The sequence below is a fragment of the Falco punctatus genome (genome assembly GCF_963210335.1).
Source record: "Falco punctatus genome assembly, chromosome: 17".
Lineage (NCBI taxonomy): Eukaryota > Metazoa > Chordata > Aves > Falconiformes > Falconidae > Falco > Falco punctatus.
The window spans coordinates 2,820,495-2,847,943 of record NC_137597.1 but is presented as its reverse complement, the minus strand read 5'-3'; the positions used below and the strand labels follow the sequence as shown (position 1 = coordinate 2,847,943).

Sequence of the window (27,449 nt, the reverse complement as noted above, 5' to 3'; positions counted from 1 at the left end):
ATAATCTTCAATTTAATACCATTCTCAGGAGTAAAATGTTTTATTTCTTTAGAGAAATAAAACCTTGGGGGAAGCTCTACACATTGCCAGCATCCCAACCAGCCGTCTGGAGAGCTGTGCTCTCTTTATGGACTCAAAAATTCCAGGTGAACCCTTGAGATTTTGGTGGCATGTCATAAAAAGGGATGTCACTGGTGATGCTTTGGCAAAGGAAACACAAGTGGAGACGCTCGCTCCTTTGTCCTCATCGCAGGCGGGGATCTTGCGAAACGAGGTTCGAAGCTCATTTGAAAACCTTGCTCTTGGCTTCGTCCCACGTCTTTGAGCTTCACCCAGAAGTGAACGTGGCCAAATAATGTCAGAGCTTGTTTTGTTTTGGGTTTTTTTTTAGATGACCAGGTGTCTTAAAAATATTGAATTGAATAGTGAGAATGGAAAAAGTTAGGATTTTACACACCACCTTTAATCGGTAGCAGCTGTGATCGGTCTCACTCCTGCACACCCACAACCTTCGAGGAGAGGATCTCCAAGAGCAGCTGAAAACTGGAGACTTTTCTGGTTCCTTTTGCTTTTAAATCACCTGTTTCTGGTATTTGCAGATTTAATTTAAAAAAGCAAGGTGCACATTCCTGGTTGGGGGAAAACAGCTGGAGACAGTGAAGAGAGCAAAGCCGTGGCTCAGCCCAAAGCCCAGCTGAGATTTGGGATGAGCCGCCTGAGCAGTGGGGGCTGGAGCTGGTTCAGGATCAAAGGGGATAATGACAAATTATTAGAGAAGGTGCTAAAAACCCAAGATTGGATGGAGCTTTGAGCAACCTGGTCTAGTGGAAGGTGTCCCTGGCCGTGGCAGGGGGTTGGAATGAGATGCTCTATAAGGTCCCTTCCAACCCCAAACCATTCTGTGATTCTGTGAATTTTACAAACCCCCTTGTTTGACCCCCGTTGGCCTCGGGAAGTCTGACAGGGCCACAGGAGTTCCTAGAAAAGCAGCACTGAGTGCTGGGACTGGTTGGGGTGGCTTTGTCTCTCTTTGCTCTCTAGGTTTGCTGTGAGCACCAGGTCTGCTGGCGAGGTTGAGCTGGATGGTGGATGACCCACGATGAGCAAAATCAGCTTCAGTGTGATTATTTCCCAGTTATCTCCAAGTAGCTGTACTGGGTGGGACCAAACTAGACCCCAGGCTGTGTTGGTGTCAGGGGCAGCTTAAAGGCTGGGAGGAGGGAGCCTCTCTGGTTCAGGGATGCTCACAGGGGGGTTGGGTTTAGCAGCTCTTGGTGCTTCTCTCTCTGCCGTGACCTTGATTTCTGTATCAACTCCCCCAAGGGTGGTGGTGCCTTCCGCTGCAGGTTTCGGTTGGTGTGTGGTTAACAGGGGAGGTACTTCAGCATCCGTCAAAAACAGGATGTTGCAACGTTTGAGATGCAGACAGTGGCACGAATAGCAGGGGACGGACGGGCACAGGGACCGTGTGTGGCACAGGCCACCTGGCTTTGCTTGAAGCAAGCAGGAGACACTTTCTGCAGCCCCAGTGATGGGTGGGGGTGATGTTCCCATACCCAACCCATCACTGGGACCCAGGAGTGAACCTTGATTTGGGGTCCACACCCAGACCCCATGGGTCTTGCGGGGTTTCCAGCCCATACTTGGGGTGATAAACGCATGGAGACATTGCACCGAAGAGCTGCAGAGGGACTGGACGTGGTGACGACAGCAAATCACCCCCAAGCCGCCTTTTATTTAGCAACCTGTTGGTTTTTTTGGAGGGAGGAGCTGAGAGGCTCGCAGACCCCGGGGCTGGCACAGTGTGACAGCAGGGTGGGTGTCTCACGCTTCATCTCCAGTGGTTACAAACAGCAGCAGGTAAATGGCCGTAACAGTGCTGGGTGTTTGGAGCCACACATGGGGCAAACACTGGTGCTGCCCGGGTTTGTGAGGTATAAATTAATCTTAAAATAAGGGTCTGGAGGAGCCTGGCTGCGGAAGGGCTGGTTTCTGCTCTTCTTTAGGCTGATATTTGGCTCACCTCCTCACCCAAGCATAGACATCCCCGCAGCAGGGATGCCGTGGTGGCATCCCTGCGCACCAGTGTGACACGTGCCATAAATCCTTCGCTTGGTGCCTGGAAATTTGCTGCTTGGAAATTTCCCTGGGTGCCATTTCCTTCTTGTGTTATGAAGCAATATTGATTAATCATTCCCTACTCACCATCTCACCACTACGCAGGATTTTAATGGCCTGTGTCATATCCCAGAGCATTCAGCTCATCCAACTGTGACTTTTCCAGGATGCTGCGGAGGGGCTGTTCCAGCTCGGAGTCAGGGTTCTGGGTATTTCCTCTCTCCCCAGACCTGCCTTGCTAAGCACACCTCGCATTAGATATTTCGCTTCCTATCTTTTGAACAGCTCTTGGTACCCAAAAGGATCTTCCTTTCTTTTCCAACCAGTGAGGCTGCATCCTTCTGCAAGGGTGGTTGGCTGTCCCTCTGCTGCCATATTCATCCATGGGATGGCTATCGTTTCCCACGTGGAAATCTCCTTTGCTTACCACCACCTGATCCTGGAAGTTGGTTCCTATCAAATTTATTGATATAGCCTTGAATTTCTGCTACCCGTGCTTCGTTGTCAGCACCTCGCCATGCTGGGCTGCAGGCAGCGCTGACCCCAGGGCCGCAGGCGCCGTTCCTGCCCTGCCTGCGCTTGGGAAGGGTGGAAGCAGGTGTCACCTCCTGCTCTCCTGGGTGTCCCCGTCTGAGCCACCTCTTGATTTATCCATCGGCGTGAACATGATGTGTACCCGCAACGTAGATGGGATGGAGACACCAACCGACAAACGTCGTTATGGGGGTGGCAGGTGCTTGGCTTTGGGGAGGGGGTGCAGAGGGGACCACGCTCTCCTTGTCTGTCCCAGATGATGGCCATCACGGTGTGGCTTGCTTGGCTGCATTTGGGCAACCTGTGTTTGTCCCAGCTGAGGGCTGAACAGGAGCCAAGGGGCTACATGGGGCTCTGTGCCCTCTGTGGTTGCAGGGAAGGAAATATCCCCCTGGCTTCACGGGGTCATGGAATCCCATAGGATGCTGCAAGGATGGTCATTCCCGAGGACACAGCTCGCAGAGCGGTGGGGATTTCGGATGCTCCCAGGACCTTCCTGCAGAACAGAAGCATTTCCTTTATACACCAACATTTCCACAGTCCCAGAGGAATTAAGTACAAATTAAGGGAACCACCAGGATGTGGACCACCGACCCGAGCAGGGATGAAGCTGAACCAAGTCACCAGCCACATGGGTGGTGCCACCACTCCCATGGGTGCTCGGTGGCGGTGACAGCGCCGGTGGGTGCTGCTTGTCTGGGAAAGCATGAGCTGGGAGCAGAGGGTGGGGAGGGGGAGAAGGGGAAGCCGGAGCTAAAAATAGCTATTTTTGAACGAAGCGGATGAAAACCTCTTTGAAGAAGTGAGGGGAGAGGGGGAGGGTTTCCATGGAAACGGGGAAGTCTGTCTTTTCCCAAAAGAGGGGGTGGGAGATGAAGAAATAGTAAATACGGTAGAGAAATGACGGGGAAGAGGATGCTGCAAGTTGGTGGTGTCCCCCACGGATTGAGGGGAGGGGGCTGTGGGGTCTCAGCATGCCTGGGTCCCGCAGGGAGCTCTGACAACTGCCTGTCCGTGTAGCCTTGGGCATGTCACCTGCTGTCCTCCCCCCTGCCACCTGCAGCCCTGCGGCTGTCACCTGCCCGAGTCACCAGAAGGAACAGTGAGCCCAGGGAGATGCTTGTAGGGCCAGATCAGTGTCACCACAATGGGACATCTCCAGCCGCTCCTGGCAGCTGGGCAGCAGTGGTAAAATAATGAATTTCCTCCAAAAAACTTTGAGAAAGTGCACAAAATCTGGGGTTTCTTTTTTCTTTTAGGAAATTTTCCACCGTGGCACGGACAGACCCTGCAGGGAAAGGAGCTGGGATGGGCAGCAGAGACATGGGGGTCTTGGCCAGTGAGTGAGGGGGTTTATGGCACGGTTGGGGGCCAAGCCGGAGTGGCCCGGCACGGCATGCCATTTGGCACGACTCCGAGTCTGGCACAATCCACAGTTTAGTGCAGCTCATGACTTGGCATGGTTCACAACCTGGCCCGGCCGTGGGGCTGGCGTGCCCCATAACCTGGCCCAGCTCAGGATTTGGCCCAGTGGGCTGAGCTCAGCGGCGGTTTGTGCTGTGCCATGCAGTGCCATCTCGTGGCTGAAGCCACCACGATGCCACCATGCCCACAGTGCCACCGTGCCCAAAACTGCCCTGGTGCCCATGCCACCGAGCCGTGGGGAAGGCACTCCCTGGCCCAAGCATCCCCACTGGCTGCATCTCCCCCCTGCAGAATCTCCGCATGGGAGGAAGAGAAGAGACAAATCACCCTCTCAAACCCCTGTTCCTCCTGGCATGTTTGCAGTCCTCCTGCTCCCCGGGGAGGGATGAACATCTGGGGTGGTGGGAACATCTCAGCCCACTCCGTGGCTCAGCTCTGACTGTCAGCAGCTCTTAACCCCCACCCAGCACCAGCAGACACTTGGGCTGAGACCCAGGGGGTCTAAAAAGAGCCTCTGCGGGGCCGCTTGTCCCATTTGTGCCGTGGTGGGAGATGCTGTTACCCTGGTCATCACCTGCACGGGGAACCAGCCCCAAAACTGATGGCTAAAAGCAGTTGTGCCCCGTTAGGGCAGCGCAGAGGGGACCCTGAGGTCACCTAAATGCTCCCCCAAGGCAAAGGCAATCTGCCCACAGGTACTGGCTGTCCCCACTGGAGGCTTCTCCCCTTATTCTTCTCCTTCCTAAGCTCAACAACAAGAAGCTTTCAGCTCTTGGCCCTATTTCCCTGCTTGTTGGTGAGCATCACCCTCCTGGAGCTGGAGGAGGAGGGATGCTCCATGGGGCAGATGGGCAGGGAGTGGGGCAGAGCAGAGGAAGGTGAATCATCATCAACCAAACGAGGTGCTCCTCGCCTCTCCTCTCCTTGGGCGTCACGGGAGCAGCCCTGGCTGGGCAAAGCGGGTGTTGGGTCGGCGTCTTGAATAAAGGCGCTTTTGGACCCCCGGAGCGACTCTGCTCGCTCGGTCCCTTTGGGCCAGGAGGACTGGAAGGACAGAGGGGCACGGCTGGGTCCCCTCGGTGAGGAGGGGGACACAGGGGCTCGGCTGACCCCTTCGATACAGCCCCAGCCCCGCGGAGGGATTGGGGGGGCTTTATCCACGGGTGATGCACAGGCTTGCGAGCTGGTGGGCTTTCTTTCCAGAGCTGAAAGCACTCGCGCCTGGCTGGAAGGAGGCTATTGATTCCTTTTCTGTTTGTTAATTTGGCTTGTCCTGTCTTTTTTTGTTTGTGCAAGTGAAATAAAGCGGCTTTGAGAGCCTTTTAACCGGCGCGGCTGGAGCAGCCCAGGCAGGAGGCAGCTTTCCAGGGCCGGTGCTCCCCCTGCGCCAGCCCGGCACTGGGTCCATTAGCCGTCCTGGAGCGAGCAGCAGCCTGGCATGAAATAACTGGCAATCATCTCGCCGAGCTCCAAAGAACTGAAGTTCTTTACTGTCTTTCAGTCGAGGTAAATTACTTTTATTTTCAATGAATGGTGTCCAGCTCCTCTCCAGACCGCCTGTCCAGGCTGGTGGAGAATCTTTGGAGGCAAAGATGTTGCAACTCAGCAGTCTTGACCGAATGAGAATTCAGATTGGTACCCAAAGGAGCTATTTTAAAAATCATCAGATATTTTATTATGAATACCACCTTGGAGAAATAGAGAGGCAGAATGTATTTAATCTTAACTTTGCAGGCAGGCGACGTTTGCTGGTTTCCCTTTGGCTTTCCCAAGGGACCAGGAGAAACCCCAGCATCGCTTTGTGCTCCTTTCCCGTGTCACCCTGGGCAAAGCCACGAACCCTCCCCTGTCTCCCCAGGTGGGGGGAGCTGCTCTGACCTGTCTCACCACGGTATTTTGGGATTCACCAGCAGCATCTGCTATGGAAGAGCAAGTCCTGCTCTGTGAGTCTGTGTCATTTTGTTCCCCAGCTGTCTTCATTTTTAGATGCCATGACACTGCATCAGGGTCACCTACATATCTTAGCGTCCCCTCCTTTTGCCACCAGGCACTGAGACATGGGTGCTGGGGGGCCAGGAGCTCGGTCCTCTGATGTAGGCAGCGGGTGGGAGGTCGGGTGCTTTCACTGGAGGGTGACTCACAGCCCTGGGAACTCACTTACAGCTTTCACAGCTCCTCAAATGACAGGGAGCCCAGTTATTTCAACCCCTTCAGCTGGAAAACCATGGCTTGGATGGAGATGAGGGCTCAGCACCCTGCCCCATCCACGCCCTCTCTGCTTGGCACCATGGCCAAAACCATGGTCCAACTTGGCTCTTCCTCCTGGCACAGCTGCTAGTGTCTGCTCCAGCCTTCAAAGTCCCTCTGGCTTTGCAGAAGGTGGCACAGGGTCCCCAGGAGGGTCGCTACAGGGAGATGCCATCACCTGAGGCTGTGCAGGATGTGTGAAGGTGGTGGGACAGGGTCTGTCCTCCCTGGGAGGGAGTGAGGAGCAGCTGGGTTTACACAAGTGCCCGTCCGGGGTGTCCTGAGCAATGTGGTGTGGGGCTGGCTGTGGGTCCTGCTTTGCAATGTGACACAGCGACTTGAGTCCAGCTGTCCTGGATGAGGCCAGTCTGGGGGACAACCCTGCCCTGTGGGTTTCATCCATGTCCCTGCAGCACCACGTCACGGAGCATCTCCCAAACCCACCACCGGCAGGCTACGGGGAGGGGGGAAAGGGAAAAAAGTGCACGTTTTTGATTTTTGGTTGGATGGTTGGCTGCAAGGCCACAAACAGAGGGTCTGAACAGCCTTTGGGGGCTTCCTGGGAAATAAAAGCAGTAAAGCAAGGGGAGCTCTTCTGCTTCCTGGTGGGACCTGGCCACTGGCTCTCCTGGTGCCTGGGATATCCTCACTCCGGGTGGCTTTCCCAGGGCCACACGCATGCAGACGGGGTAAGGTTTCCAGTTTGGGTGATTATAAAGTCCATTTTGAGAAGAGAAATAATCCAGAAGGGACTTATTTTTTAATGCTGATATTGATGCAAAGACATCGGCTGGTGAAATCCGTGTAAAACAGACAAGTGGGTGCAGTGCATCAGCTCGTCTAGTTCTCGGAAAGGCTGGGTTACGTCTGGAGTTGTCAGCGTGGCTGAGGGAGGCGAGTGCAGACACACAGACTATAATAATAGCTCCACAATTAGGATAGTAAATCAGGAGAGTGTCACTCAATTCAGAGAAATTCCCCTGATTTGCTAGAGACGGGGTTTTGGCTCTTTGTAAGGAGCTGGTGCTGTTTCTATGAAAAATCCCCCCGGTTTTGCAAAACCTTCGCAAGGCGGCAGCAGGAATAACAAGTTGGAAATTCAGCTTCACTCGAATTGTTCCCTGCCCGGCCTTAGTTTCTGCATATTGCATAAGAATTTGCCTTGGGGAAATAATTTGCTGGATTCAACCTACCCTGCTATGGCAGATCTGCCTTCAGAAAAGGCAGAAACGATGCGGATGAGATCACCCCCCCTTCACCCAGGGCAGCCTCCTGTCCGGCTGGATGCGAGCGGTAAGGAAGCCCGTTCACAGCAGGGAGCCAAGGATTCCCAATTTTCCTGTGGGGTTTGAAATTCATTTTCAATCTTGGGATCGAGCTGGGGCTCGAGGAAATGGCTTTGTGTTTCAAGATGGAGAGGTGTGTTGGGAGGAGCAGTGGGCAAGAGCATCCCCCTCACCCCCCCCAGTGCTGCTCCCACTCTCCGGCTCTGTGCATCCCGCTGCTCCTGGCACCTCAGGGAGCTCGGGTCACACGGTTTAGATCTACCGTGTCCCCACGTCGCCCTGGATGCCTGGGCGTTCCACTTAGCGCTGATTTTCTTGGGTATTCAGCGTGGTCCATGCCCTCCCATCCCACCTCGGGTTCTTGTCCCTGGGGCGACCGCTGTCAGCACCGGCAGCTCCTTGCAAATTTGACCCCTGGGAACAGGAATATTTCCCATTGCCTCCTCCAGCCCTCGTGTCTGCTGGGTGCCAGGCGCCTTGCAGGACTTGTTGCTGCCCCGATGCTTTTTGTGGGGCCACAGGGTAATTGCAGAGCAGTCCAAGCCAAAGCATCTCCCTTGTGGCCTAAGACAGGGATTGATCCACGGGTTTTGTATGGCAAGTTTGTAGGAGCTTGGCCATCTCCCTCCTCTGGGCATGGGAGAGCCCTCCTTACGGGGAGAGGTCAGTAAGCGTGAAGTGATATAAAATTATTGTGATTTACATCCTCATCCCAGGCAAGAGCAGAGCAGCATGGTCCCTGCGAGTCCGATCCTGCCCCATTTCCTTCCCCAAAGCTGCATGGAGCTGGTGGCTCCCCATCCTCCAGATCTCCCTGAGCAGATCCAGGCTATTACCGAGAATATGGTATGGATCGGAGCCGCATGGTAAAGCAGCATCACGTATCCAGGGATATGATTATTTCCCAGTGGTTGAAATCTAGGTCTCTTGCTTGGGAGGAGGGAGGCAGGAGGGGTGGGGTGGGGGGGGAAGATGCTCATATTAGTCTTATGAATATTCATGGGGAAGCTCTGCTGCCTTCGGAGGGGTTGACTCCGGGGGTACGAGTTTTGGGGGCCGTAGGTGCGAGGTGCTGGCGGCGGCACGGAGCGGAGCGGCTGCTTGTGCATTCGCCGCATGCCTGACTGCAGAGCCAATTGTGAGTTGGTGCCTTTTTCTCTTCCCCCCCCTGCCTTGCATCCTTCCCCCCCACCCACCCCTGCTCTCCCCCCTGCTGCCCTGCTTCAACACAGCCTGGCCATACACCCTGCAAACGGGGGGGGTCCCTGGTTGAGTGGCAAACGCGACCTTGTCCTTGACACCCCTCCGAAATGCAGGCACGGCTCCTGCCTGCAGCCCTCTGTGCAGGCAGGGGGAAAACTGAGGGTCTTTAGGCAACCCCCCTCCTTTATGGTCCCTCCCCAGCCCCCCAATCTGCATGAATTAACCCCCAAGATGCTTGGGGTGGGTGTGTGTGCGATGGGAAGCAAGTAGGAGAAACTGAGTGCTGGGATGTGTGATGTCAACTGGGCTGATGCTGTAACCATCTCCGAGAAGCACCGAGCATCACCGCTTGGGTTGGGGCTGGGAGGAAGGAGCCTAGAGCTCAACCAAATACAAATCAACATGTTAAAAAAAAAATTAAAATTAATAAAAAAGTAAATCTCTGCGCTGTTAAACAAACCTGGGGTGTTTTGGGAAGGGAGAAAGGGGAGGAGAGAGTGTATGGGCAGGAGAAAAACTTTATTTAGGAAAAAAAAAATAATATTGAAGGTTGGTTGATTTTTGGTGAAATGGGGGTCTGTGGCTGCCACATATTTTTTTGCAGCAGCAGAAAGATGGTGTTTGTGGTGGTTTAGTGTGATGCTCAGAGGAGCCAGGGAAGGTCAAATCCAGCTGAACTCCTCAGCGGGTCGCTGGGGAGCAAGCGGTGGGGGGGAAAATGCAGGAAAAGGAGAAAAACTGGGACAAATGCAACCTCCTCTCCTGTGGGCCTGGCAGAAAAGGGTTAAGCGAAGCGGTTGAATGCTGCAAGCCTTGTCAGGGTTGTACTATTTTTTCTAGTGCATAAGGAGAAGGGAGAGGAGGGTTGCACGGAAAAGGGAAATTTCCAAGAAAAGAGGGATCTGCGGCAATATCTGCACCTCGGGGGATGAAGAGAGGAACCAACAGGCATAAATGGCCTGGAGACGGCTGAAATCTTTGCCGAGGAGATTGGGACCGCGGGGTTATTTTCCACCTGCCTCCCCTACCCGGTTCTGTAATCCTGGCTCAAAGTAGACAAGTCGAGTTGGAGCTGAAGAAGGGAGGTTAGAGGGGTTTTTTGGTTGGTTTTTTTTTTTCTCTTTGGGAGGGAAAAAAAAAAAAAAGGAAAAAAATGAGAGGTTGGTTGGACCTCTCTGGGTTGAGCATCTCCATGGTGTGAGGCAATGCAGGATGATGTAAATGAGCACTCGTTAGGAGCGGGGATGCTGACGACCCGGCACCGACTGGGGACCAGAACCTCAACATCCCCATGAGAGATTTTGCCCACCGGAGTGGAATCCCCACAGGGTGGGTCGGATGGGGGGGAGGTGGGGGCGGCTTTTGGGAGGATGGGGAGGGTGGATGCAGGTCGCGTGGGTCCCACGGTTGGGCCCACAATGCTCGGGGGGCTCCTCGGAGCCATCTGGGGGGGCAGGTGGCCTTGCAGAGGAGGGGGTGGGGATGGGGGGAGGGCAGAGAGGGGACCGGCGGGGGGGTTCAGTCTCGTGGCTGCAGCCAGAGCCTCCTGAATCCCCCCGGAAGACGATGCGATGGCGTGGGCGCTGCGCCCACTGGGTACCACCGGCTGCTCGGCGCTGGTGGGAACCCACCACAGCTTTGCAGAACCTCAACGGCCCGGGCGGGGGGGGGGCTGCGTCGTTCCCCCCCTCCCCTTTGCCTGGCACCGGCTCCCACGGGCAGCACGGCCCCGTGGCGCTGAGCGAGAGCAGAGGGAGATGGGGCTCTGTTTTTTTCCGCCGTGCCGCTAGCGCGCTCTCGCCCTCCTCTCTGTTGCAGTGCAGGTTGGCCAGGCAGCGGGCAACCAGCTCGCGGGGAGGAAAAAAAAAGAAAAGGGGGGTGCCGGGGGGTGCTGGGGCTTTGCAGATGCTCCTTTCGAGCCCCCAGCAGCTTGTTACCTTCTCAGTGTTTTTTCCAGGCGATGCCACACCTCCCGAGGACACTGGGGACATCGGGTTTTGCTGAGCTTAGCATCTTTTCGCCGGCGTACCGAAGGCATCAGACAGACGCTCGTCTGCCCTGAAGTGCAGATCTGCAACAGCTACCGAGAAGACCCTGTCTCTCTGTCTCTCTGTCTCTCTTTCTCTCTCTCCAGTCCAAACCATTACAAGACCTGACTTCCACCATCTGGGAATCTAAGCCCTTTTATGTCCCTTCTCCTTTTTCTACGATGACTCACCATTATTTTTAACTTTGAAGAGAGAGGAAATTATGGGGATCTTGGAAGCCTGTATTTCTCTCTAGGATTTCCCCAGGGTCAGATAATCGGTGTTACTAAGAGACACTAAGATTTGGCTTCTCCAGGTAATGTGATTTGTTTTCTGTGTGCCATGGTGGTTTGCAGAGGATGACAGGAGCCGGGACACCAGCGAGGAGGGGGACTGCGGTGGTCTGCGGGGCAGCTCGCACCCGCGGCTCTGGCTTCGGATTCGGCAGGCAGGGAGGGCAGCGTGTGGCCTGGCCACTTTCTGGCCGGGGAAGAGAGGATGGGGAAGGTGTGGAACTGAAATCCAGAGTCAGAGCTTTCCTAGAGGGTAGATTGCCTGAGATCGCACGGTTAAATGTTAACCCTTAGCTGCATGCCTGGAACTGAGCTGAGCCTGCTCTGCCTCTCCCCTCGCCACGCTAGGGCCGGAGGGGGGGATTTTTCATCCTTCCTTTCTCTTCCCTTCCCCCTCTTTTCTTCTTGTTTTTTAAATCGGGATTTTTATGTTTAGCCAAAAAAAAAAAAAAAAAAAAAAAAAAAAAAAGCGCAAGTCCCGCTTTGCCCGGGCCAGTTTTTCCACGCTGGTTTGCCCTAGGGGACGGTTCCTCAGGTGTTTTCTCTCTTCCACCTCATGGGTTTAGATGGGAGTTGTTGAACTCTGTCCCAAGGAAGGCAAATTCCCCCCCCCCCCAGGAAGGGGATAGACACGCTAGCGAAGAGACCTGCTCTCCTCCCCCCAACTTTATTTCATCTCTCTCTTTCTCAGCAGGGGCGATTTTCTTTCCTTTTTTTTTTTTTTTTTTTAATTTTTTTTTTTATTTTCTCTTTTTTCTTTTATCTCATCCCTTCGCCTTTTCATGAGACACTTCCAAACCTACGTACCTGTCCTTCTGCAGGATAGTAGCCCTGCCCTGAATCCGATCCCACCACCACTGGGCCCTGGGAAGAGTTTAGCCTAAGGATTTCTTTTAAACCCCAATATGACAGTTGCTACTGGAGATCCTGCAGACGAAGCTGCAGCTCTTCCCGGTCACCCGCAGGACACGTATAACCCTGAGACCGACCATGAATGCTGCGAGAGGGTGGTCATTAATATTTCGGGTCTACGCTTTGAGACGCAGCTCAAGACGCTAGCCCAGTTTCCCGAGACCTTGCTAGGGGATCCTAAAAAGAGGATGAGGTATTTTGACCCGCTCCGGAATGAGTATTTTTTTGATCGGAACAGACCCAGCTTCGACGCGATTTTGTACTATTACCAGTCCGGTGGGAGGTTGCGGAGGCCGGTTAACGTGCCCTTAGATATCTTCTCGGAAGAGATTCGTTTCTATGAACTGGGGGAAGAAGCGATGGAGATGTTTCGGGAGGATGAAGGCTACATCAAAGAAGAGGAGCGGCCGTTGCCTGAGAACGAGTTTCAGAGACAAGTGTGGCTGCTCTTTGAGTACCCCGAGAGCTCAGGACCTGCCAGGATTATAGCTATTGTCTCCGTCATGGTGATTTTAATCTCTATCGTCAGCTTTTGCCTGGAAACGTTGCCCATTTTTCGGGATGAGAACGAAGACATGCACGGCAGCGGGCTGAGCCACCCCCCCTACTCCAACAGCAGCATGGGGTACCAGCAGTCCACCTCTTTCACAGACCCCTTCTTCATCGTGGAGACGCTTTGCATCATCTGGTTCTCCTTCGAGTTCTTGGTGAGGTTTTTCGCCTGCCCCAGCAAGGCTGGGTTTTTTACCAACATCATGAACATTATAGACATTGTGGCCATCATTCCCTATTTCATCACCTTAGGGACGGAGCTGGCCGAGAAGCCAGAGGATGGTCAGCAAGGCCAGCAAGCCATGTCCTTGGCCATCCTCCGAGTCATCCGCTTGGTGCGGGTCTTCAGGATCTTCAAGCTCTCCCGGCACTCCAAGGGGCTGCAGATCCTGGGGCAGACTCTCAAGGCCAGCATGCGGGAGCTGGGCCTCTTGATATTTTTCCTCTTCATCGGTGTCATCCTCTTCTCCAGCGCCGTCTACTTTGCCGAGGCTGATGAGAGCGAGTCCCAGTTCCCGAGCATCCCCGATGCCTTCTGGTGGGCTGTGGTTTCCATGACGACTGTTGGCTACGGAGACATGGTCCCCACGACCATCGGGGGGAAAATAGTGGGTTCCTTGTGTGCCATCGCTGGCGTATTAACGATTGCCTTACCAGTGCCCGTCATAGTGTCTAACTTCAATTACTTCTACCACCGGGAGACGGAGGGAGAGGAGCAGGCTCAATATTTGCAAGTAACCAGCTGCCCAAAGATCCCCTCTTCCCCTGACCTAAAGAAAAGCAGAAGTGCCTCTACTATTAGTAAGTCTGATTATATGGAGATTCAGGAAGGCGTAAACAATAGCAATGAGGATTTTAGGGAGGAGAACTTGAAGACAGCCAATTGCACCCTAGCTAACACAAACTATGTGAATATCACCAAAATGCTAACCGATGTCTAGTCGCTAAAATCTAGTAACGTATTTAAAGCTGAAGTGGAACAATTGCAGATATTGAGTGCTGCTCTGCATTGTAGTTAATACAGTATTTTCTACGGTGTATATTTGGTTCTGCATGGGAAGCAATAGCTGTGTAAGTGACTTTTAACCTTTGATTTCCACACCGAATAAGCGTTCGTGCAAAAAAAACCCCAAACAAACAACCCGCCCCAAACCATTTCGTTTCCCTTCTCCCATCCCAGGCTTGTGGGTTTCCAAAGATACGGAGCGGTTGGGCATTTCGAGCAACAGGATGGGGATGCAGGGGGCAGCTCCCGGGCGTCCCGGGGTACCACGAAGGCTGGTCCCCGGCCTGCGGAGCTGGGTGACAGTCCATTCCAGGCGTGGGGAACGGCTGGGAAAGGTGGGGCAGAACTGAATGAAGGGAAGAGGCAGTTGTGTGTCCCGGTTGCCTGAAGGCTCGGCTTTCCGCCCCGGGAATGCCAAGTGCGAACGCATCGCCCAGGCTCATGTTTCATAACTGAAAATGCTGCATGCTGCAATAGTTTCAGCCACTGCAGTATGCCAGTGTGAGGCCCAGGGGAGGGATAATTAGTATGACGGCACATTATTTATTAAGTCTTAAATTTTCTACGCTAGGCATCGGGAGGGACGAGTAAATAAATCAAGCGCTTGGATTTTATTTATTTATTTAGATGACAATTCCATCACTAATATTTTCCAGGATCACCAAAGACACCTCCACTGACACATCGAAAATGAGTTGGAAAAAGCATCTTTTTTTATATCTATATATAAAACTGGAGCAACTATGCTGTGGCCTATAATATATTTATGCTGCAGTGAAATTTAACCAGTAATACACAGTACAGCTGCATGGATATTTGTTGCATGAATCTGAATATTTAATACACACACAAATATATATTTTCTTAGTAGACTATACAGTATTCATGTTTATAGTGTTTATAGATCCTCCGGTGGCTCGAAGGAGATTCATGGGAGTTAAAAAATCTCCATTATATTTAAAAACTGGATGGGGAAGGCACATGCTGACAACAGTTTGATAGATAACAAGGCAAAGCCTGAGTGTCCGAGCGTCCAGACACAAGAGCCAAGTAATGCAAGCCAGGGAAGGTGAGCTGAAAGTGAAACACCTGCACTCATTATGGGGCGAGTAATTAGTCATTAATCTTGGTGTCATGAGCAGAAAGCACCGTGGGTCAGAGAGGGCACGAGGAGCAGGTGGAATAGCAGGTACCAGCTCTCCTGACTTGTTTGTTCAGCAATTTTCAGCTGTTTCCCGTATAATTATCGTGTGTGTGTGTATAGATATTTAGAGAGCGACACTAGGGCCGAATCCTCAGCAAATGTGAGCGCTTGGAGCACTGGGGGGGTCCCGGTTCAGGGGTGCCGGGATGGTGGGACATGGGCTGGAGCAGGATGCCCTGGCCCGCAGCACCCATGGGACAACCAGGGCAGGGTGCGTTTTGGGCTGAAAACCTCCTTTTCAACCACATAGAGGCTCAGGGCTGGTGGTTTATTCCTTTATGGTGGAAAGGGCACGTGCTGAGGGGGGGGCTGGATCCGTGCTGGCACCTCTGAGCCTTTGCTTTGCGTTCTTCCAGGATTTTTAGGAGGGGTGAGGCAAGGTGCAGAGACCTTGAGGTTATCTCTGCTTCTTCTTCATCCCCGGTGTTATTTGGGGATAGGTGGGACCTGTTGGTCCAGGGGGATCTCATCCGCTTTCCCCATCCCCGTCTGGTTTTCCTTGTGTTTCCCCCACCATTGCTGACAATCCCCAGGGATGGACGCCCCGTTCCTCTGCTGGGTCGGGGGAAGAGGGATGCAAACCTCTTCCAAGGTCTTGGTCAAGCAAAGCCTCCTCGGGGTGCAGGATGGGGCTCAGCAGCCGGTTGAGTTGGGGTGTATTTGGGTTGGCGTGGGGCACGGGCAGCGCTGCACTGCTGCGGTGGTGGGAACCACACGGCCGAGCACCCAAGGGACATCCCTCAGACCCGTCCTGAGCTCAGAGAGGGGAACCACACTAATAACAATAAAATAAACGGTGCTAGCGTATTCTACAGCAATGGTTTAAAATGCTGCTTTAGGGACGGATCCACCTCTTGTGCCGACATGGCTCCACTCGGCCAGGTGGAATCACTCCTCACTTTTATTTTATTGATTGATTCAGGCCTAGCTATAATTAACACCAAGTGTCCACAATTAGTGCATGAGAATCCTGGCTTCTGCTTGGTGCAGAGGACCAGCAGCATCAATGCATTGGGTCTCAAAGGTGCTCAGCACCACACAGCCTGGGGCCCCCGGCCTGTCTTTAATTACATCTCGTTATATTAGGAACCCTCTGCTCCCTCTTTGCTGCTGCAGCTCTGAAATGGGAGCCCCTGAAACCCGTTAATGTGTTATATACACACAAAAAAAAGAAGCAACGCAACTGAAAGCAATAAATTTCTGCTTCTGAAGCTCATCCCGTCGAAGGGGATGGGGCTGGAGAGAGTCACCGGCTTGGGCACCATTCCCAGGGCAGTCAGCCAGTTTCCATCGATCCGGCTCGCGGTGGGTCCGTGGGGACGCGAGCTTGCACGGGGAAGCTGCCTGATGCACCAGGATGCTGATGCACCAGGATGCTGCCCGCTCACCCATGGGTGCCCCTGGCACCAGTGGTCCCATCCATGGGGTGTGGGAAGCACCGAGCGCAGGTTGCTGCGGGGTTTTGGGGGGATGCTGGCACGCAATGAGACTTTGTGAAGGGTCCGGTTGTTTAATGCCCATGGGCTTCGGGTGATTTTGGTGGTGGTGGTGGGGATTACCAAAGTATTGGGCGCATCTTGGGAGCGTGAGCACGGTTGTGGTTTGGGGGGGAGGACGGTGACGGGTTTATTGGGAGGTGTTGTTCTGGGCACGGTGTCCCTCTGGGCTTTCTGAGGCTGGACAGGAGGGGAGAGCAGATCCGTGAGCAGGATCAGGCCCATCCAAACCCGCTCAGGCCCCAGCTGCCTTGGGAAGCCCCAGAGCTGCATCGCAGGGACAAACGGGGCCAAGGAGTAAAAGGCCACGTTCCTCCCATCGTCACCAATGTGAGCTGGCATCTGTCCCCATGGCAGGGGTCAGCACGGCCGCTCCCTCCCTCGGGACAGACCCTGCACCTCTCGCACTGACCCAGGCAGATGTTCCTGGGGAAGACCAGCCTTGGTGGGAGCGTGTCTCTGGGCTGCCCTTGGCACCGCGTTTGGGAAATAGGGAAAACCTGGATAAGTGCTCAGATGTTTAGTATGGGGCAAACAAGGTCCACGGGGGCCGTGGGCTGGAAGCGATGCATCAGGCTGCACAAGGGTCCAGGTTTCTCCACTGCACAGAGAAATGGTTCCCCTAAAGCTTTTAATGGGATTTGTGCCTGCAGGTCGGAGCTCTAGTGCTATTTCTAGCTTTGCTTCTGACTCACTGATGTGATCTTGAACCAGTTTTTCAGGAGGAGACTGTGATTTTTTTGGGGAAAAAAGAGATATGGTTTTATTTTTTTCTTGAGGAATTTGGTTTGAAACTCTGGGCCCCTTTCTGTGGAGATGCTGAGCATCCCAAACTCCCCTTGACTCTGAAAGGTGCAAAAATGAGCTGCAAAGTGGCTCAGACTGAGGATGCTAAATCAGGGACCAAGGAAGGGGAAGGTCCTACCATCCTTGTTGGATTTCATCGGGCCACCTAACGTAGGTACTCTGGTTCCTCTCCTCCTCCCATGGAGGTGTTTGCCTCTCTCCAGGCGGGGGATGGAGGACTGAAGCTCTCTGGTTTGTGGAGATGCTCCTGGGTTGGTACCCAGAAGGGACAGCACCTGTATTTTGTTTTTACCCTTTGTGCTTCGTGTTTTGGAGAGATGGAAAGTGGTGGTTACAGCACAGGTTGTCTTCTAGGACCCAACCATGTGCCCAAGCCTGCAGGCAACCCATCAGCCCTTTAATATCTTCCAAAATCTCTGCTAAGGGCAATGGGGTGAGGCTCGTGTACCAGCTGGATGCCAGCAAGCGATTAGGGCTGCTAGGAAAAAATTATCTGTGTGGGGGAAAGTGTTTAGTTGGGAAAACTAATCTCTGCGGTGACGTTTTGTGTCCAAGTCCTACAGATTTGAATACTGAGCTATACAACGAAAAGGATCTCTAGATTGGCGTTATGAGAGTGTAGCATGTGGGTGTGTAAATATGGACATATTTATGCGTAAATACACAGAAGGAGAGAAGAAGACAGAGGAGGAGGAAGTATTTCAGGAAGGGCCTTGCTTTGTTATCAGATAATTCCTGGGTCAGCCCTTGAAATTGCTGCCAAAGTCTTGTAGCTTTTCCAGAGCTTGCAACACTCTCAGGGACGGGCCCAAGCCAAGGAGATGCGGATCTGGCCTGGGAAGTGGGAGCATCCCGAGGGGCAAGCAGCGTTCGGCTCCGTGCACCCCTCTGCAAACCAGCAGATCTGCAGCATCTCTGTTCCCGATCCCAGATCCCCGGGCTGGTGGCTGTGGCTGTGCAGGGAAAGCCCAGCAGAAGCCGAAGGGATTTGTTTGCGGTGCAGGCGCTGTGCTGCACTCGGGGGTTTCCGACTGGTTGGATTTTAGATCCCTTTGAACCACGCGGGCTTGTGGTCCCAGGGTGGTGGTGAGAAGCATCTCCTTGTTTTGGAGCCGGGGTGGGTTTATATCAAGGTCTACATCCATGGAAGGCCTGGAAGGGGGGGTCCCAGGGGTTTCTCCTGTCGGTAGGAGCTGCTCAGTGTGCTGCTAGGGTGGAAGAGGCTGAGGAAAGAAGGAGTCAGCCCCAAACCTTTTCGTTTTGTACCCAAAAAAAGGCTGTGGCTCCCGCCTTGCACCCCTGGCAGCATTTGACCTCCTCCGCATCCAGCACATCCCTCAGTCCATCCGCCTGGGGGGCAGCTGCTCCCCTCTGCCAGGAGCCCTGGGGGAGGGACAAGGGTCCCCTCCGTGCACCAGCCACCATCCTGTCCCCGGCCAAAGCACTGCCCTCCCCCAGCCCCCGGGGGAACGGCGTGCCTCGGTCTCCTCGTGATGTTACTGCGTTTGGCTGCCCCAGTATCATCCCCCCTTCTCAGAACTGGGCGCTGGGCTCCTGCCTCGTCCCATCGTGGGGGGAGATGAACCAGCCTCCGGTAGTGTAAACCATCCCTGGGAGCACAGCGCTGATTTACACCCAGGGGCAAGATCCCCCAGCCCAGTTGTACGTGATGAGAGGAAAATTCCTTATCCATGTTTCTCCTCTGGCGAGGGGGAGGTGGGAGGGGGGGTTGGCTTGTAGGAGCTGCTGGACATGGTGTAACCACACAAGGTCCACGCACGTGGACACTCGCGGGGACCGCGTTCCCCTCCCCAGCCCTGCCCGTCCTGAGCTTGGGGGTCAGTCAGTCTTTTGGACTTTGGTTTTATTTTGAAAAAAATTAATTTCTTTGATTTCTTTTAATTTTCTGCCGCCTAGAAGACTGTAATTATCTATTTGCACTTGCTCCCTCGTTGCTTGAGATTGCGCTCTTGTCCTCCAATGTCACACGCCGAAGCGCAAGGGGGGGAAAAAAATGGGTATTGGATCCACCCCGCGTGCGATGCCAAATTTGAGCAAATCGATAGGAAGAGGAAATCCAAGAAGGACTCATCCTAAGGATGCTGGAACTGAACCTTTTGTTTCCATGGTTACGGGAGAAATGGGACCGGGAATGGAGAGAGGCCTATAAACTGTTCAAGGAGGACTCGTGGGAATTTCAAGTCATTTAACCATGCGTTTGCTAGACACAAATTTAGACACCAGCTGTATCCGAATTGCACAGTGTGTATAGACGTGACTGCTCTTATTGACGATGTGGGGGTGTCCCGGGGGTCGGGTGGGTAAGGGGCTGAGGGGCACCCCCGTCAATAAGGCTGACCGTTGTATATAGGTATATAGATCTGTGTACATACGTATTCCAAATGAGCATTTGCTGTCTGGTTTATCATGAGTGTATATAATTTATTCTTCACAGAGTATCACGATTTTTGTAAATATCAGCACTAATTAAGAGAAAATAAATATGTATATTATTGAGGAGTTATTTTGATATCGGTTCTGTGGCGGGTGGGGAAGAAAAAGACGAGCAGCTATATTTTGGGTAGTCTGGGTATTTTTTTGCTGTACGTGTCAACCTGCTGGGAGAAAAAGGAGCAGCCTGAACTGTGGGAAATTCAGTTTGTGCTCCACCAACGGCCAGTCGGCGGGGGCTGCTGGGGGGGGGGGGGAAACCCCCTGGGAGGAGCTGGTGGGTCTCGGTGGTGGGCACTGGTGAGGACAAACATGCTACGTGGTGTGTATGGGACACCCCCCTCTGTGGGATTTGCTCCAAAAAAAATCTCCAGCAGCAGCACAGGCGAGGGGAAGGGGCTGGAGCCGGGGTCAAGGACGCGGTCCCCATTGTTCTCCACTCCACCAGCTTGGATATTGGCTACATCCCTGCAGGTAACGGGCATGGGAGGTGCTGGGGGACAAACCTGCTCTTGGGAAAGCCTGGGGAGGACCCGCTGGGTACCCGCTTCAGCTGGCATCTTGGAAGAGGGAGAGGCAAATGGGCAGGGACGGCACTAGTAGCCCGTCCTCTGTGGGGCTGCAAACCTCGTGTCCCCAGAGGTGCCTCCCAGCAGGGAACGGGGACGGGCTCCCCGGGGTGGCTTCAGCTCTTCTGGCAGAGCCACGGTTGGGGCGCTCCATCCCCAGGGAGAACTGTGGCCGTGTTTCCTCTTGCTGTTTGGTCTTGTCCTACGAGTCTCTCGGGGCAGGGTGGGCGTCGGGGGCACTGGGTATGTGTGTTTCGGGGGTTTTCCTTTCGCTTGGTGGCTTTGACAGGCGGCGGTGCGGCTCTGGGCTTCTCTTCTTGCAGGGCAGAGCCAGGGTAGCCCATCTACTCCGTGCTCGTGGGATGGAGAGTGAAAGGTAAGAGGAGGAGATCCTCCTTCCCCCACGGCACGGGCTGGTCCTGCTCCGCTCTGGGAGGTCACCCCACCTTGTGACCCAGGGGTCAGCCCACAGTGGTCACCCTCCACCTCGGGCCCCCCAAATCCCCCCGTCTTGGCTGTGGAGGAGCCCCTGGTTTGGGCTCGGAGTCACAGTCCTTGGGTTTGAGTGTCACTTGTGCCAGTAAGGCCACTGGGTGACTCAGGGGATGTCGTGTGCCGTACCGTGCCTCAGTTTCCCCATCTGTATCGCAGCCTGCTACGCTGGCTCCAAGGCCCCAGCAAATTGCAGAGTTTATCTCAATACTGGGACAGTGAAAATGCGTAAATGGGCGGCTGAACCCGTGGCTGGAGGGAGGAGGAATTTAAGAGGAGCCAATTCTGAACATTTAAGTTTGGAAAACCATTTCAGTGCACAAAAAGCAATGTAAGTGTTTACCAGCGATGCATCCCGAGTGAAATGTCACGGTGTTTGCTATAACACTGAGTGGGAGCAATTCTGAAACTGGACTAGATTGTGTTCCTCAGCCCCATTTCCAAGCCCAGGAGAAGCTCCAGCTGGCTTTGGCAGATGCCAAACCCTTCCCTTATCCATGTCCCCTTGGCTTGTGGGCTCAAAAATATCCAAACACGAAGCGGTACAAGGAGTTTGCAGAAGAGTCTGCTCTGCACAGGCTCTCCGAAGAGGTGGCAGGAGGCGGCTGCGAGGCAGATACAGTAATTATTTTAAATTGCCAGTCTATCAGCAGCACGCGCCATCCCAGCCGTGCTTGAAGGATGCGGGAGATACCGTCAGAGGTGTTGCATCCTCCTGCCAGCCGTGCAAAGCAGCTTGTGCAAAGCGACAAGGAGAGGGATGGAAGGATTACACCGCCCGACATGGAGACCTCTGTGCTTGGGCAGCCCTTGCGGCCCCTCGACCCGGCTCCCAGCCCGTGATCCCAACTGCGGCAAGCGGCTGATCCCTGCCGAGCACAGCCTGCCTGGTTGTGCCTGTGCAGAATGACCTACTTTCCTCCACTTTCTTTCCTGAGTGTTGCCTCTCTGCCAGGCACAACCCCACGGAACCCTTGGTGGACCCGCGCTGGGGTTCATAAACGAAAGAGACCTCCAAGGTGGCGCAGTGATGCTCTTCGTCACGGGGAGCACCGTGCCGCACACCTTTGCAAAAGCTCCTCTCCCTGCTGGGGGGCTCAAGCCCCCCAAATCCTGCTTGTTTACATCGAGGAAGGATTCAAGTGCCAAGAAAGCACTACCTCTGCTCCTTGTCCTGGAAAGCTCGGGATGCTCAAACCCCATTACAGCCCATTGTGCATGCCCCAGGGACAAGCGGGAATTTTTAGCTCTCCTGGCTGCCTGTTAGCGAGTCTGATTCCATTTGGCAAAGTGGGCACTTGGATCCTGAAAGCACCTCCTGGACCTGAGCTGCGAAGAGGCCATTAAGTAAGATGCTGAGAGCGCGGAAGAGAAAACAATCCCACACCCGGGATGCTGCCGCCCTCCCGGTGATGCTCTGTGGGTTCCCCGGGGTGCTGGGGTGGGGGCGGGGGTCAATGCTGTCGCTGCTGCAGCGCTGTCGGTTCAGAGTCACCTTAACCGAACGGCTGGGTGCACAAAATTGCAAGGGTGGGCGTGTGAAGCGGGGCCCCCGCTGCCTATCTTTAGGTAACCTCTAGGCAAAGGTTTGGCGCTTGCACAGCTCTCGCCGAGATGCACATTTATCCCTCAGCTCTGGAAATCAGGCCAGGTCCCTCTTTCTCCTTCCCACTTTCTCCTTCTTCTTCTCCCTCCTTTGCATTTGTGCTGGGTGTTGAAAAACCTATTCCTGGGAGCAGTGCTCTCATCTGCACCCCGGCACCACGCGCGGGGTGGGAGAAGGGGAGCTTGAGGCAAATGAGAGCAATCTCTGGGTGTATTAAAGAAACATTAATCTGTGCTTCTGCAGATGCAGGAGTGAGTCTGCTGAGGCCCTGCGCCTACAAAGCATCGGGCAGACGAAATAACGAGATGTGAGCCGAGGATTAAAGCCAGCTCTACCCAAATATCTAGAGCAAACCTAATATTTTGACCCCTTGCTCCAATGTTACCCTGATTTCAGGGGGAAGGCAAGCACCCAGCTGCCTTTCTCAGCCCCACGTGCTGGGGTCCTGCTCGGGCATCGCGGTGCCATGTGCCTTTCCGTGCTAGGGAAATGCAGAAAGAGCCCCAGGGAGACTGCCTCAGCTTTGTATCCTAAAAAATGGGGAGAGAGTCTGGGTCCAGCATGTCTGGGAGATTTCCCAAAGGCTCAGCAAAAGGTTTGCTCCCCTCCTGCTCTCTGGGGGTTGCTGTCGCTGGGGCAAAGCTTGCCCGCCGCCCTGGGCTGGCACAGGAGATGGGGGCATTGATCCCAGCCAGAACTGCACGATGCTCCGCAGACGAGTCTTTGGGAGGTTCTTGGTTCGAAGGATGACTTGCTGAGTCCGTAGGGACCCAAGGGCATGGGGCGCTGCAGCCTCGGGCTTAGCAGAGGAACCCCGGGGCTGGCGAGAAGCTGGGCAGTTTGTTTTGCCGGTACTTTAATGCAGCTGGAATCAGCTCCTGGCCAGAGCAGCGCCGGGGTCTGGGGAGCCAGAGATGCCAAGGTCAACCTGCTCCGCGCATCCGCACGGCGCCCAGCCAGCCACGACCCACCACCTGCCCCCAGACCTCCCCCCCCCATTGCCTCTCTGACCCGCAGGCACCGGGCAGGATCCGGCCCCAAGGACATCTCCTTTACCCAGTGAGAGGTGAAAGTGGGGGGCAGGCAAGGGAAGCAGAACAAATCCATTCTGCCAGGCACCTGCTCCCTGCCTGGCAAAAAAATGCCGACGGCGCATCGTTTGAGAGCGTAGCCTTTTCCGCTTAGGCACGGGGTTGTCTTCCACTGTCCTTTTATCCTTGGCTAATTAAAGGCAATCGCTGCTGAAGGAACACAGTTCTTCATAGTTGAGCCTTAATAACTAGAAAGTGGCTGCAAATGCTCGGAGGCAGCTGCAGAAATCCTGGGCAGAAATAGCATTTTTATCTTGCAGCTTACCAGCTTTGGCTGCGGGGATAATAAATTTCTGAGTTGTAGAAGGAGGCAACAGCGGATACAGCCCCGTATTGTCCGAGTTTACAAAAGGATCAGGTGGATGGACCGACTAAACTCCCAAGTCCTCCCCGGGGAGGACCTCCGAGGCGACGTGAGCATGAGGTCCCACCAGTCCCCAGGGATGCTGTGGGGAATGGTTTGGGTCAACCTGGTCTGAGCAAATGGAGGTGACTGCAGGTCTCTGGGCAGGTGGCTCTAGGTACAAGTCCTCTCATCCCCAAGGAGATGTCTCCAGGCAGCTGGAACCCATCTGGAAAGGGCATCACCCCGCTCTAGCTGCTGTTGAGGAAGGTGAGAGAGGCTGGTCCCAGGTCCCTGATGTTGGGTGAGATCTTTGAAATGGGTCCTGGGCGAGCACAAAGCCAGGCTGGGAAGGTGGAAAGGGCAGAGGGAAGATGGGCCACTGCTCTTGTCTTCCCGTTCTGCTGCGGCCGCTCCCTGCCCCCTGCCCCACCGCGCGGCGGAGGGGCTCTGCTCCCAGCTTTGTGTTTCATCTCCACGGGAGGGCTGGGCAGGCCCAGGGGAAAGGAGCAGGGCTGGAAGCTCTTTCTCCAGCGTCAGCTAAACCCAAGCTGTCTGCTCTGCTGGGGTCACCTGGGGCTCCGTGGAGAGACTGGCACCTTGGAGGGACAAGGTTCCCCTTGGCTCTTGGCCTCCCTCCAGCAGCCGCGCAGGGGGTCCAGATGGCTGCAGCTTCTTCCACTTCCAGACGAGTCCGATCCATGCTCTTGAGCATTGGCGTGCTGGTTATTTCCACTCTTTAAAAGGCAGAAGGAGAATTTAACCCTGAAGGACCTTCATCAAACAAGAAGAATGCTCTGCACTTGTATAACAACTCCTAGCCAGGCAGCCCAGAGCACTTTACTCACAAATGTTTTTAAAGGTTTTGGCTTACTGTAATGCCCTGAAACCCTTCAGGATGAAAAAAAACAGCAGAGCATTTGGAATAGCAAGGCATAAATTTATGAAGACAGACACCAGAAAAAAAAAAAAAAAGAAGGTTGTGGCATCCAATAAGGCTGGCAAGAAGCAGGCATTGATAGTAACTATTATTATTCTGATGATGATGTTACGTGGGTCTTACACAGTGCTTTTCATTAGTAGCTCTAAAGTGCTTTAGGAAAGAAGAAATTCTGATGTCTCAACCATCTGCAGTGATTTCAGCGGAGGAGCACAGGCAATGGTCTTATGCAGAAGCTCTCACTGCAGTTTTGCTGGTTGCAGGGGCCTCTTCTGCCCAGCTCCCAGCCACCCTAATGGCAGTTTATTTACTATTCGGCTTCTAGAAGTCTCCCTGTGCTGCACAGCCCAGGGACATGGTGCTGACAAAGCAGCGCAGAGCCAGGAGGACACCCCTCTCCATGAGTAACCCCATCCCTTACAACCCCTACAACATTTCCATTCACCTGCAATGAATGCAGCAGACTGATGCTAAAATCCCAGTATTTTTGGCCATTTGGAGATTTATGTGAGCAGCAGCTTTCCCACGGTGGGAAGGGATGCAGGGTCCTTGGGGGGCACATCCCCATGGCTTGGTCTGCCACCCTGGAGGGCTTTTCTCCACACAGACTGTGCAAGGACGGAGAGAAAGGGCATTGCAAGACCTCCCTGGCACGGCTCTGCGGTGCAGATTCTCCTTCGATCATCCCTTCTCTGGCTGGGGGCCAGGCAGGTAACATTAGCCACCCTGCACCATAGCCCTGCAGATGCGGGTAGAGCTTGGGCTCCAGGTGCCTGGGACCATCCCTGAAGTGGGAGTAGCTCCATCCTGGCGGCATCAGGCAGAGCAGGCTCCTCTGGGAAGGTCCATCCTGGCAGCACCGGGCAGAGCAGGCTCCTCCGAGAAGGTCCGTCCTTGCCTTCACGCTGCCTGCAGCATCCGTGGGCAGGGAGCAGCGGCTGCAGGTGAGCTGGCCTCACACACCGGCTCAGGAAAAATATCGCTTTAAAAACAGCAAAAGCCCAGCCCCAAGGCAGCTGGTGGCTGTCCCTCATTTTGGGGGTCCCTGGGTGCGCGTTGAACCCGTGTGAACGCTGCTGGGTGCTGCTGGCATTCAGCCTGCGCTGGAAGCAGCTCCAGGAGCCCCAGTTTGACATCGGGCAGCACACAGGCGCTGCTGACTGTCTGGGGGGGGGTGGGTTGCAGTGGGCTCAGCCTCAGCCAGCGGCTCCCCACTGCACGTAGCCCCCCACCACATGCAGGACCCCAGGTTTTGGTTGCCTTTGCTGTTTGGCTGCTTTAGCACTGGAGAAATCGCTGCGTTGGCTGGCTGGTGTGTGCCCCAGCGGTCCATGACCATGGGACGTGTGTGTGGACACACTCCCTTCCCCATGGACGTGCCAATACACCCATTAAATCCCAGCGAGCACTGGTTTCAGAGCCCTTCCCCTCTGTGCCCTGGTTCAGCCTTAGTGATGATGCTGTAGGGGAAAACAGCTCATGAGTTTAGCTCAAGCAGTTCCCAGGTGGGATGGTGGCACCTTGACCATGGTGGGAGCTGTCACTGGAAGAAAACAGCCCCTGACAGCTCCAGAAAGAGAAGCAAAAGCACATGTGACCACAACACAGGCTTTGCTTTGGTGCTGTGCAGGATAAATGGGATGGCACTGGGATGCTCTGCTGGAGGGAGGAAGGTTTTCTCGGGTGGCTTCTCCTTGGCAGGGGCTTGGGGGGCGGCTCGACTGGGTTCTGCTGCGCAATGTGGCTCCCACGAGCTCGTCCTCTCCCTCCCCACCAGCATCAGCAGAACCATCGGCTCAGCACAAAGCTGCAACGTTGCGGCTCAAGGATTAGACATTCATTTGCCATAAATAGAAAATTGGGGGAATGTGTTTTAGTGTATTAAATATATTCTGAGAGGTTGCTGATGCACAGGATGATGACTGTCCTATCGATCCCTGTCCTTATCCTGCTCCCCACCTTCCTCCGGGCAGAGAGGACCCAGAGCCTGATGCTGTGGCCAGGAGCTGAGGATTTGTCACCGTGGTGCTGCTCTTTGGGAACGAAGAACCCTAGAGCCAGGCTCCCCCTGGGGCTGGTCCCTGGTGGGATGTCTCATGCTTAGGGAGGCATCCTCAGGAGGACCCCTGCGTTCGGTCTCAGTGTTGGGAGCCCCGTTAGGGTCAGCAGAGAGAAACTCCTCCGCGTGATTCATCTGGCTTAATTTAGCCATTTGCCTCGGGGCCAGAAGAGGCATGCCTTAAAAGAACCCATTTTTCTGCATTCACGGTGAAAGGCGTCAGGGAAACAAGCTCAGGGGGACGGTAGATGCTGGTGCAAGGGATGCCACTTGGATTTCCAAGGCACTGGTGCCTGAAAGACCCTTATGAAGACCGAGCTGTTGGGAGCTGTGTGGGATGGGATGGCTTTGAGACGTGCCCAGGCAGAGCCGTGCTGAGACGTGGGTTCGCATGGCTGTAACTGCTTCCCATCACCAGTTCCATGCCTGCATCCATATTTTCACAGCGAAGCCATAAGGCCGTGCCCCCCGCTCTCTCAGCTGGTGCCTTTCACGCCTACAGAGAAGAGAGAAGACCTCTCTGGATGCTCTTTTCTGGGCTGCTTGCCTTTGGCGTGCTGGGGATGTGCTTTCCCGGCTGCCTGCGCTCCCGCCGTCTGCTGCGGTGGCACAATGCCTGCTCACGCCTTGGCCGAGCGGTTTCCCAAGGCGAGCTCTTGCCAAGCGAGGACGGGTCGGATGGCCAGCCAACACAGCGCCCTGGGTGCCACCAGCCTCGGCGGCGGCACGGGGCTTGAAGGGGTTTGGGGGGTGATAGAAGAGCAGGGGGTCCTCCCCTGGCTCTGCTG

At 54.5% G+C, this 27,449-nt stretch overlaps 1 protein-coding gene across 2 annotated transcripts; it reads left to right on the top strand.

The window, feature by feature from the left end:
* On the top strand, nucleotides 1–27,449 carry LOC308054425 (potassium voltage-gated channel subfamily A member 2). 2 transcript variants are annotated; one of them, XM_080367251.1, is made up of 2 exons: nucleotides 1–10,142; nucleotides 10,771–27,449. In XM_080367251.1, the coding sequence occupies exon 2, from the start codon at nucleotides 12,039–12,041 to the stop codon at nucleotides 13,536–13,538; it is 1,500 nt and encodes a 499-aa protein (XP_080223377.1). In that variant the 5' UTR covers nucleotides 1–10,142; nucleotides 10,771–12,038; the 3' UTR covers nucleotides 13,539–27,449. The 2 variants fall into 2 exon arrangements, with proteins under 2 accessions (XP_080223377.1, XP_080223378.1); XM_080367252.1 differs by lacking the exon at nucleotides 1–10,142 and adding an exon at nucleotides 10,282–10,636.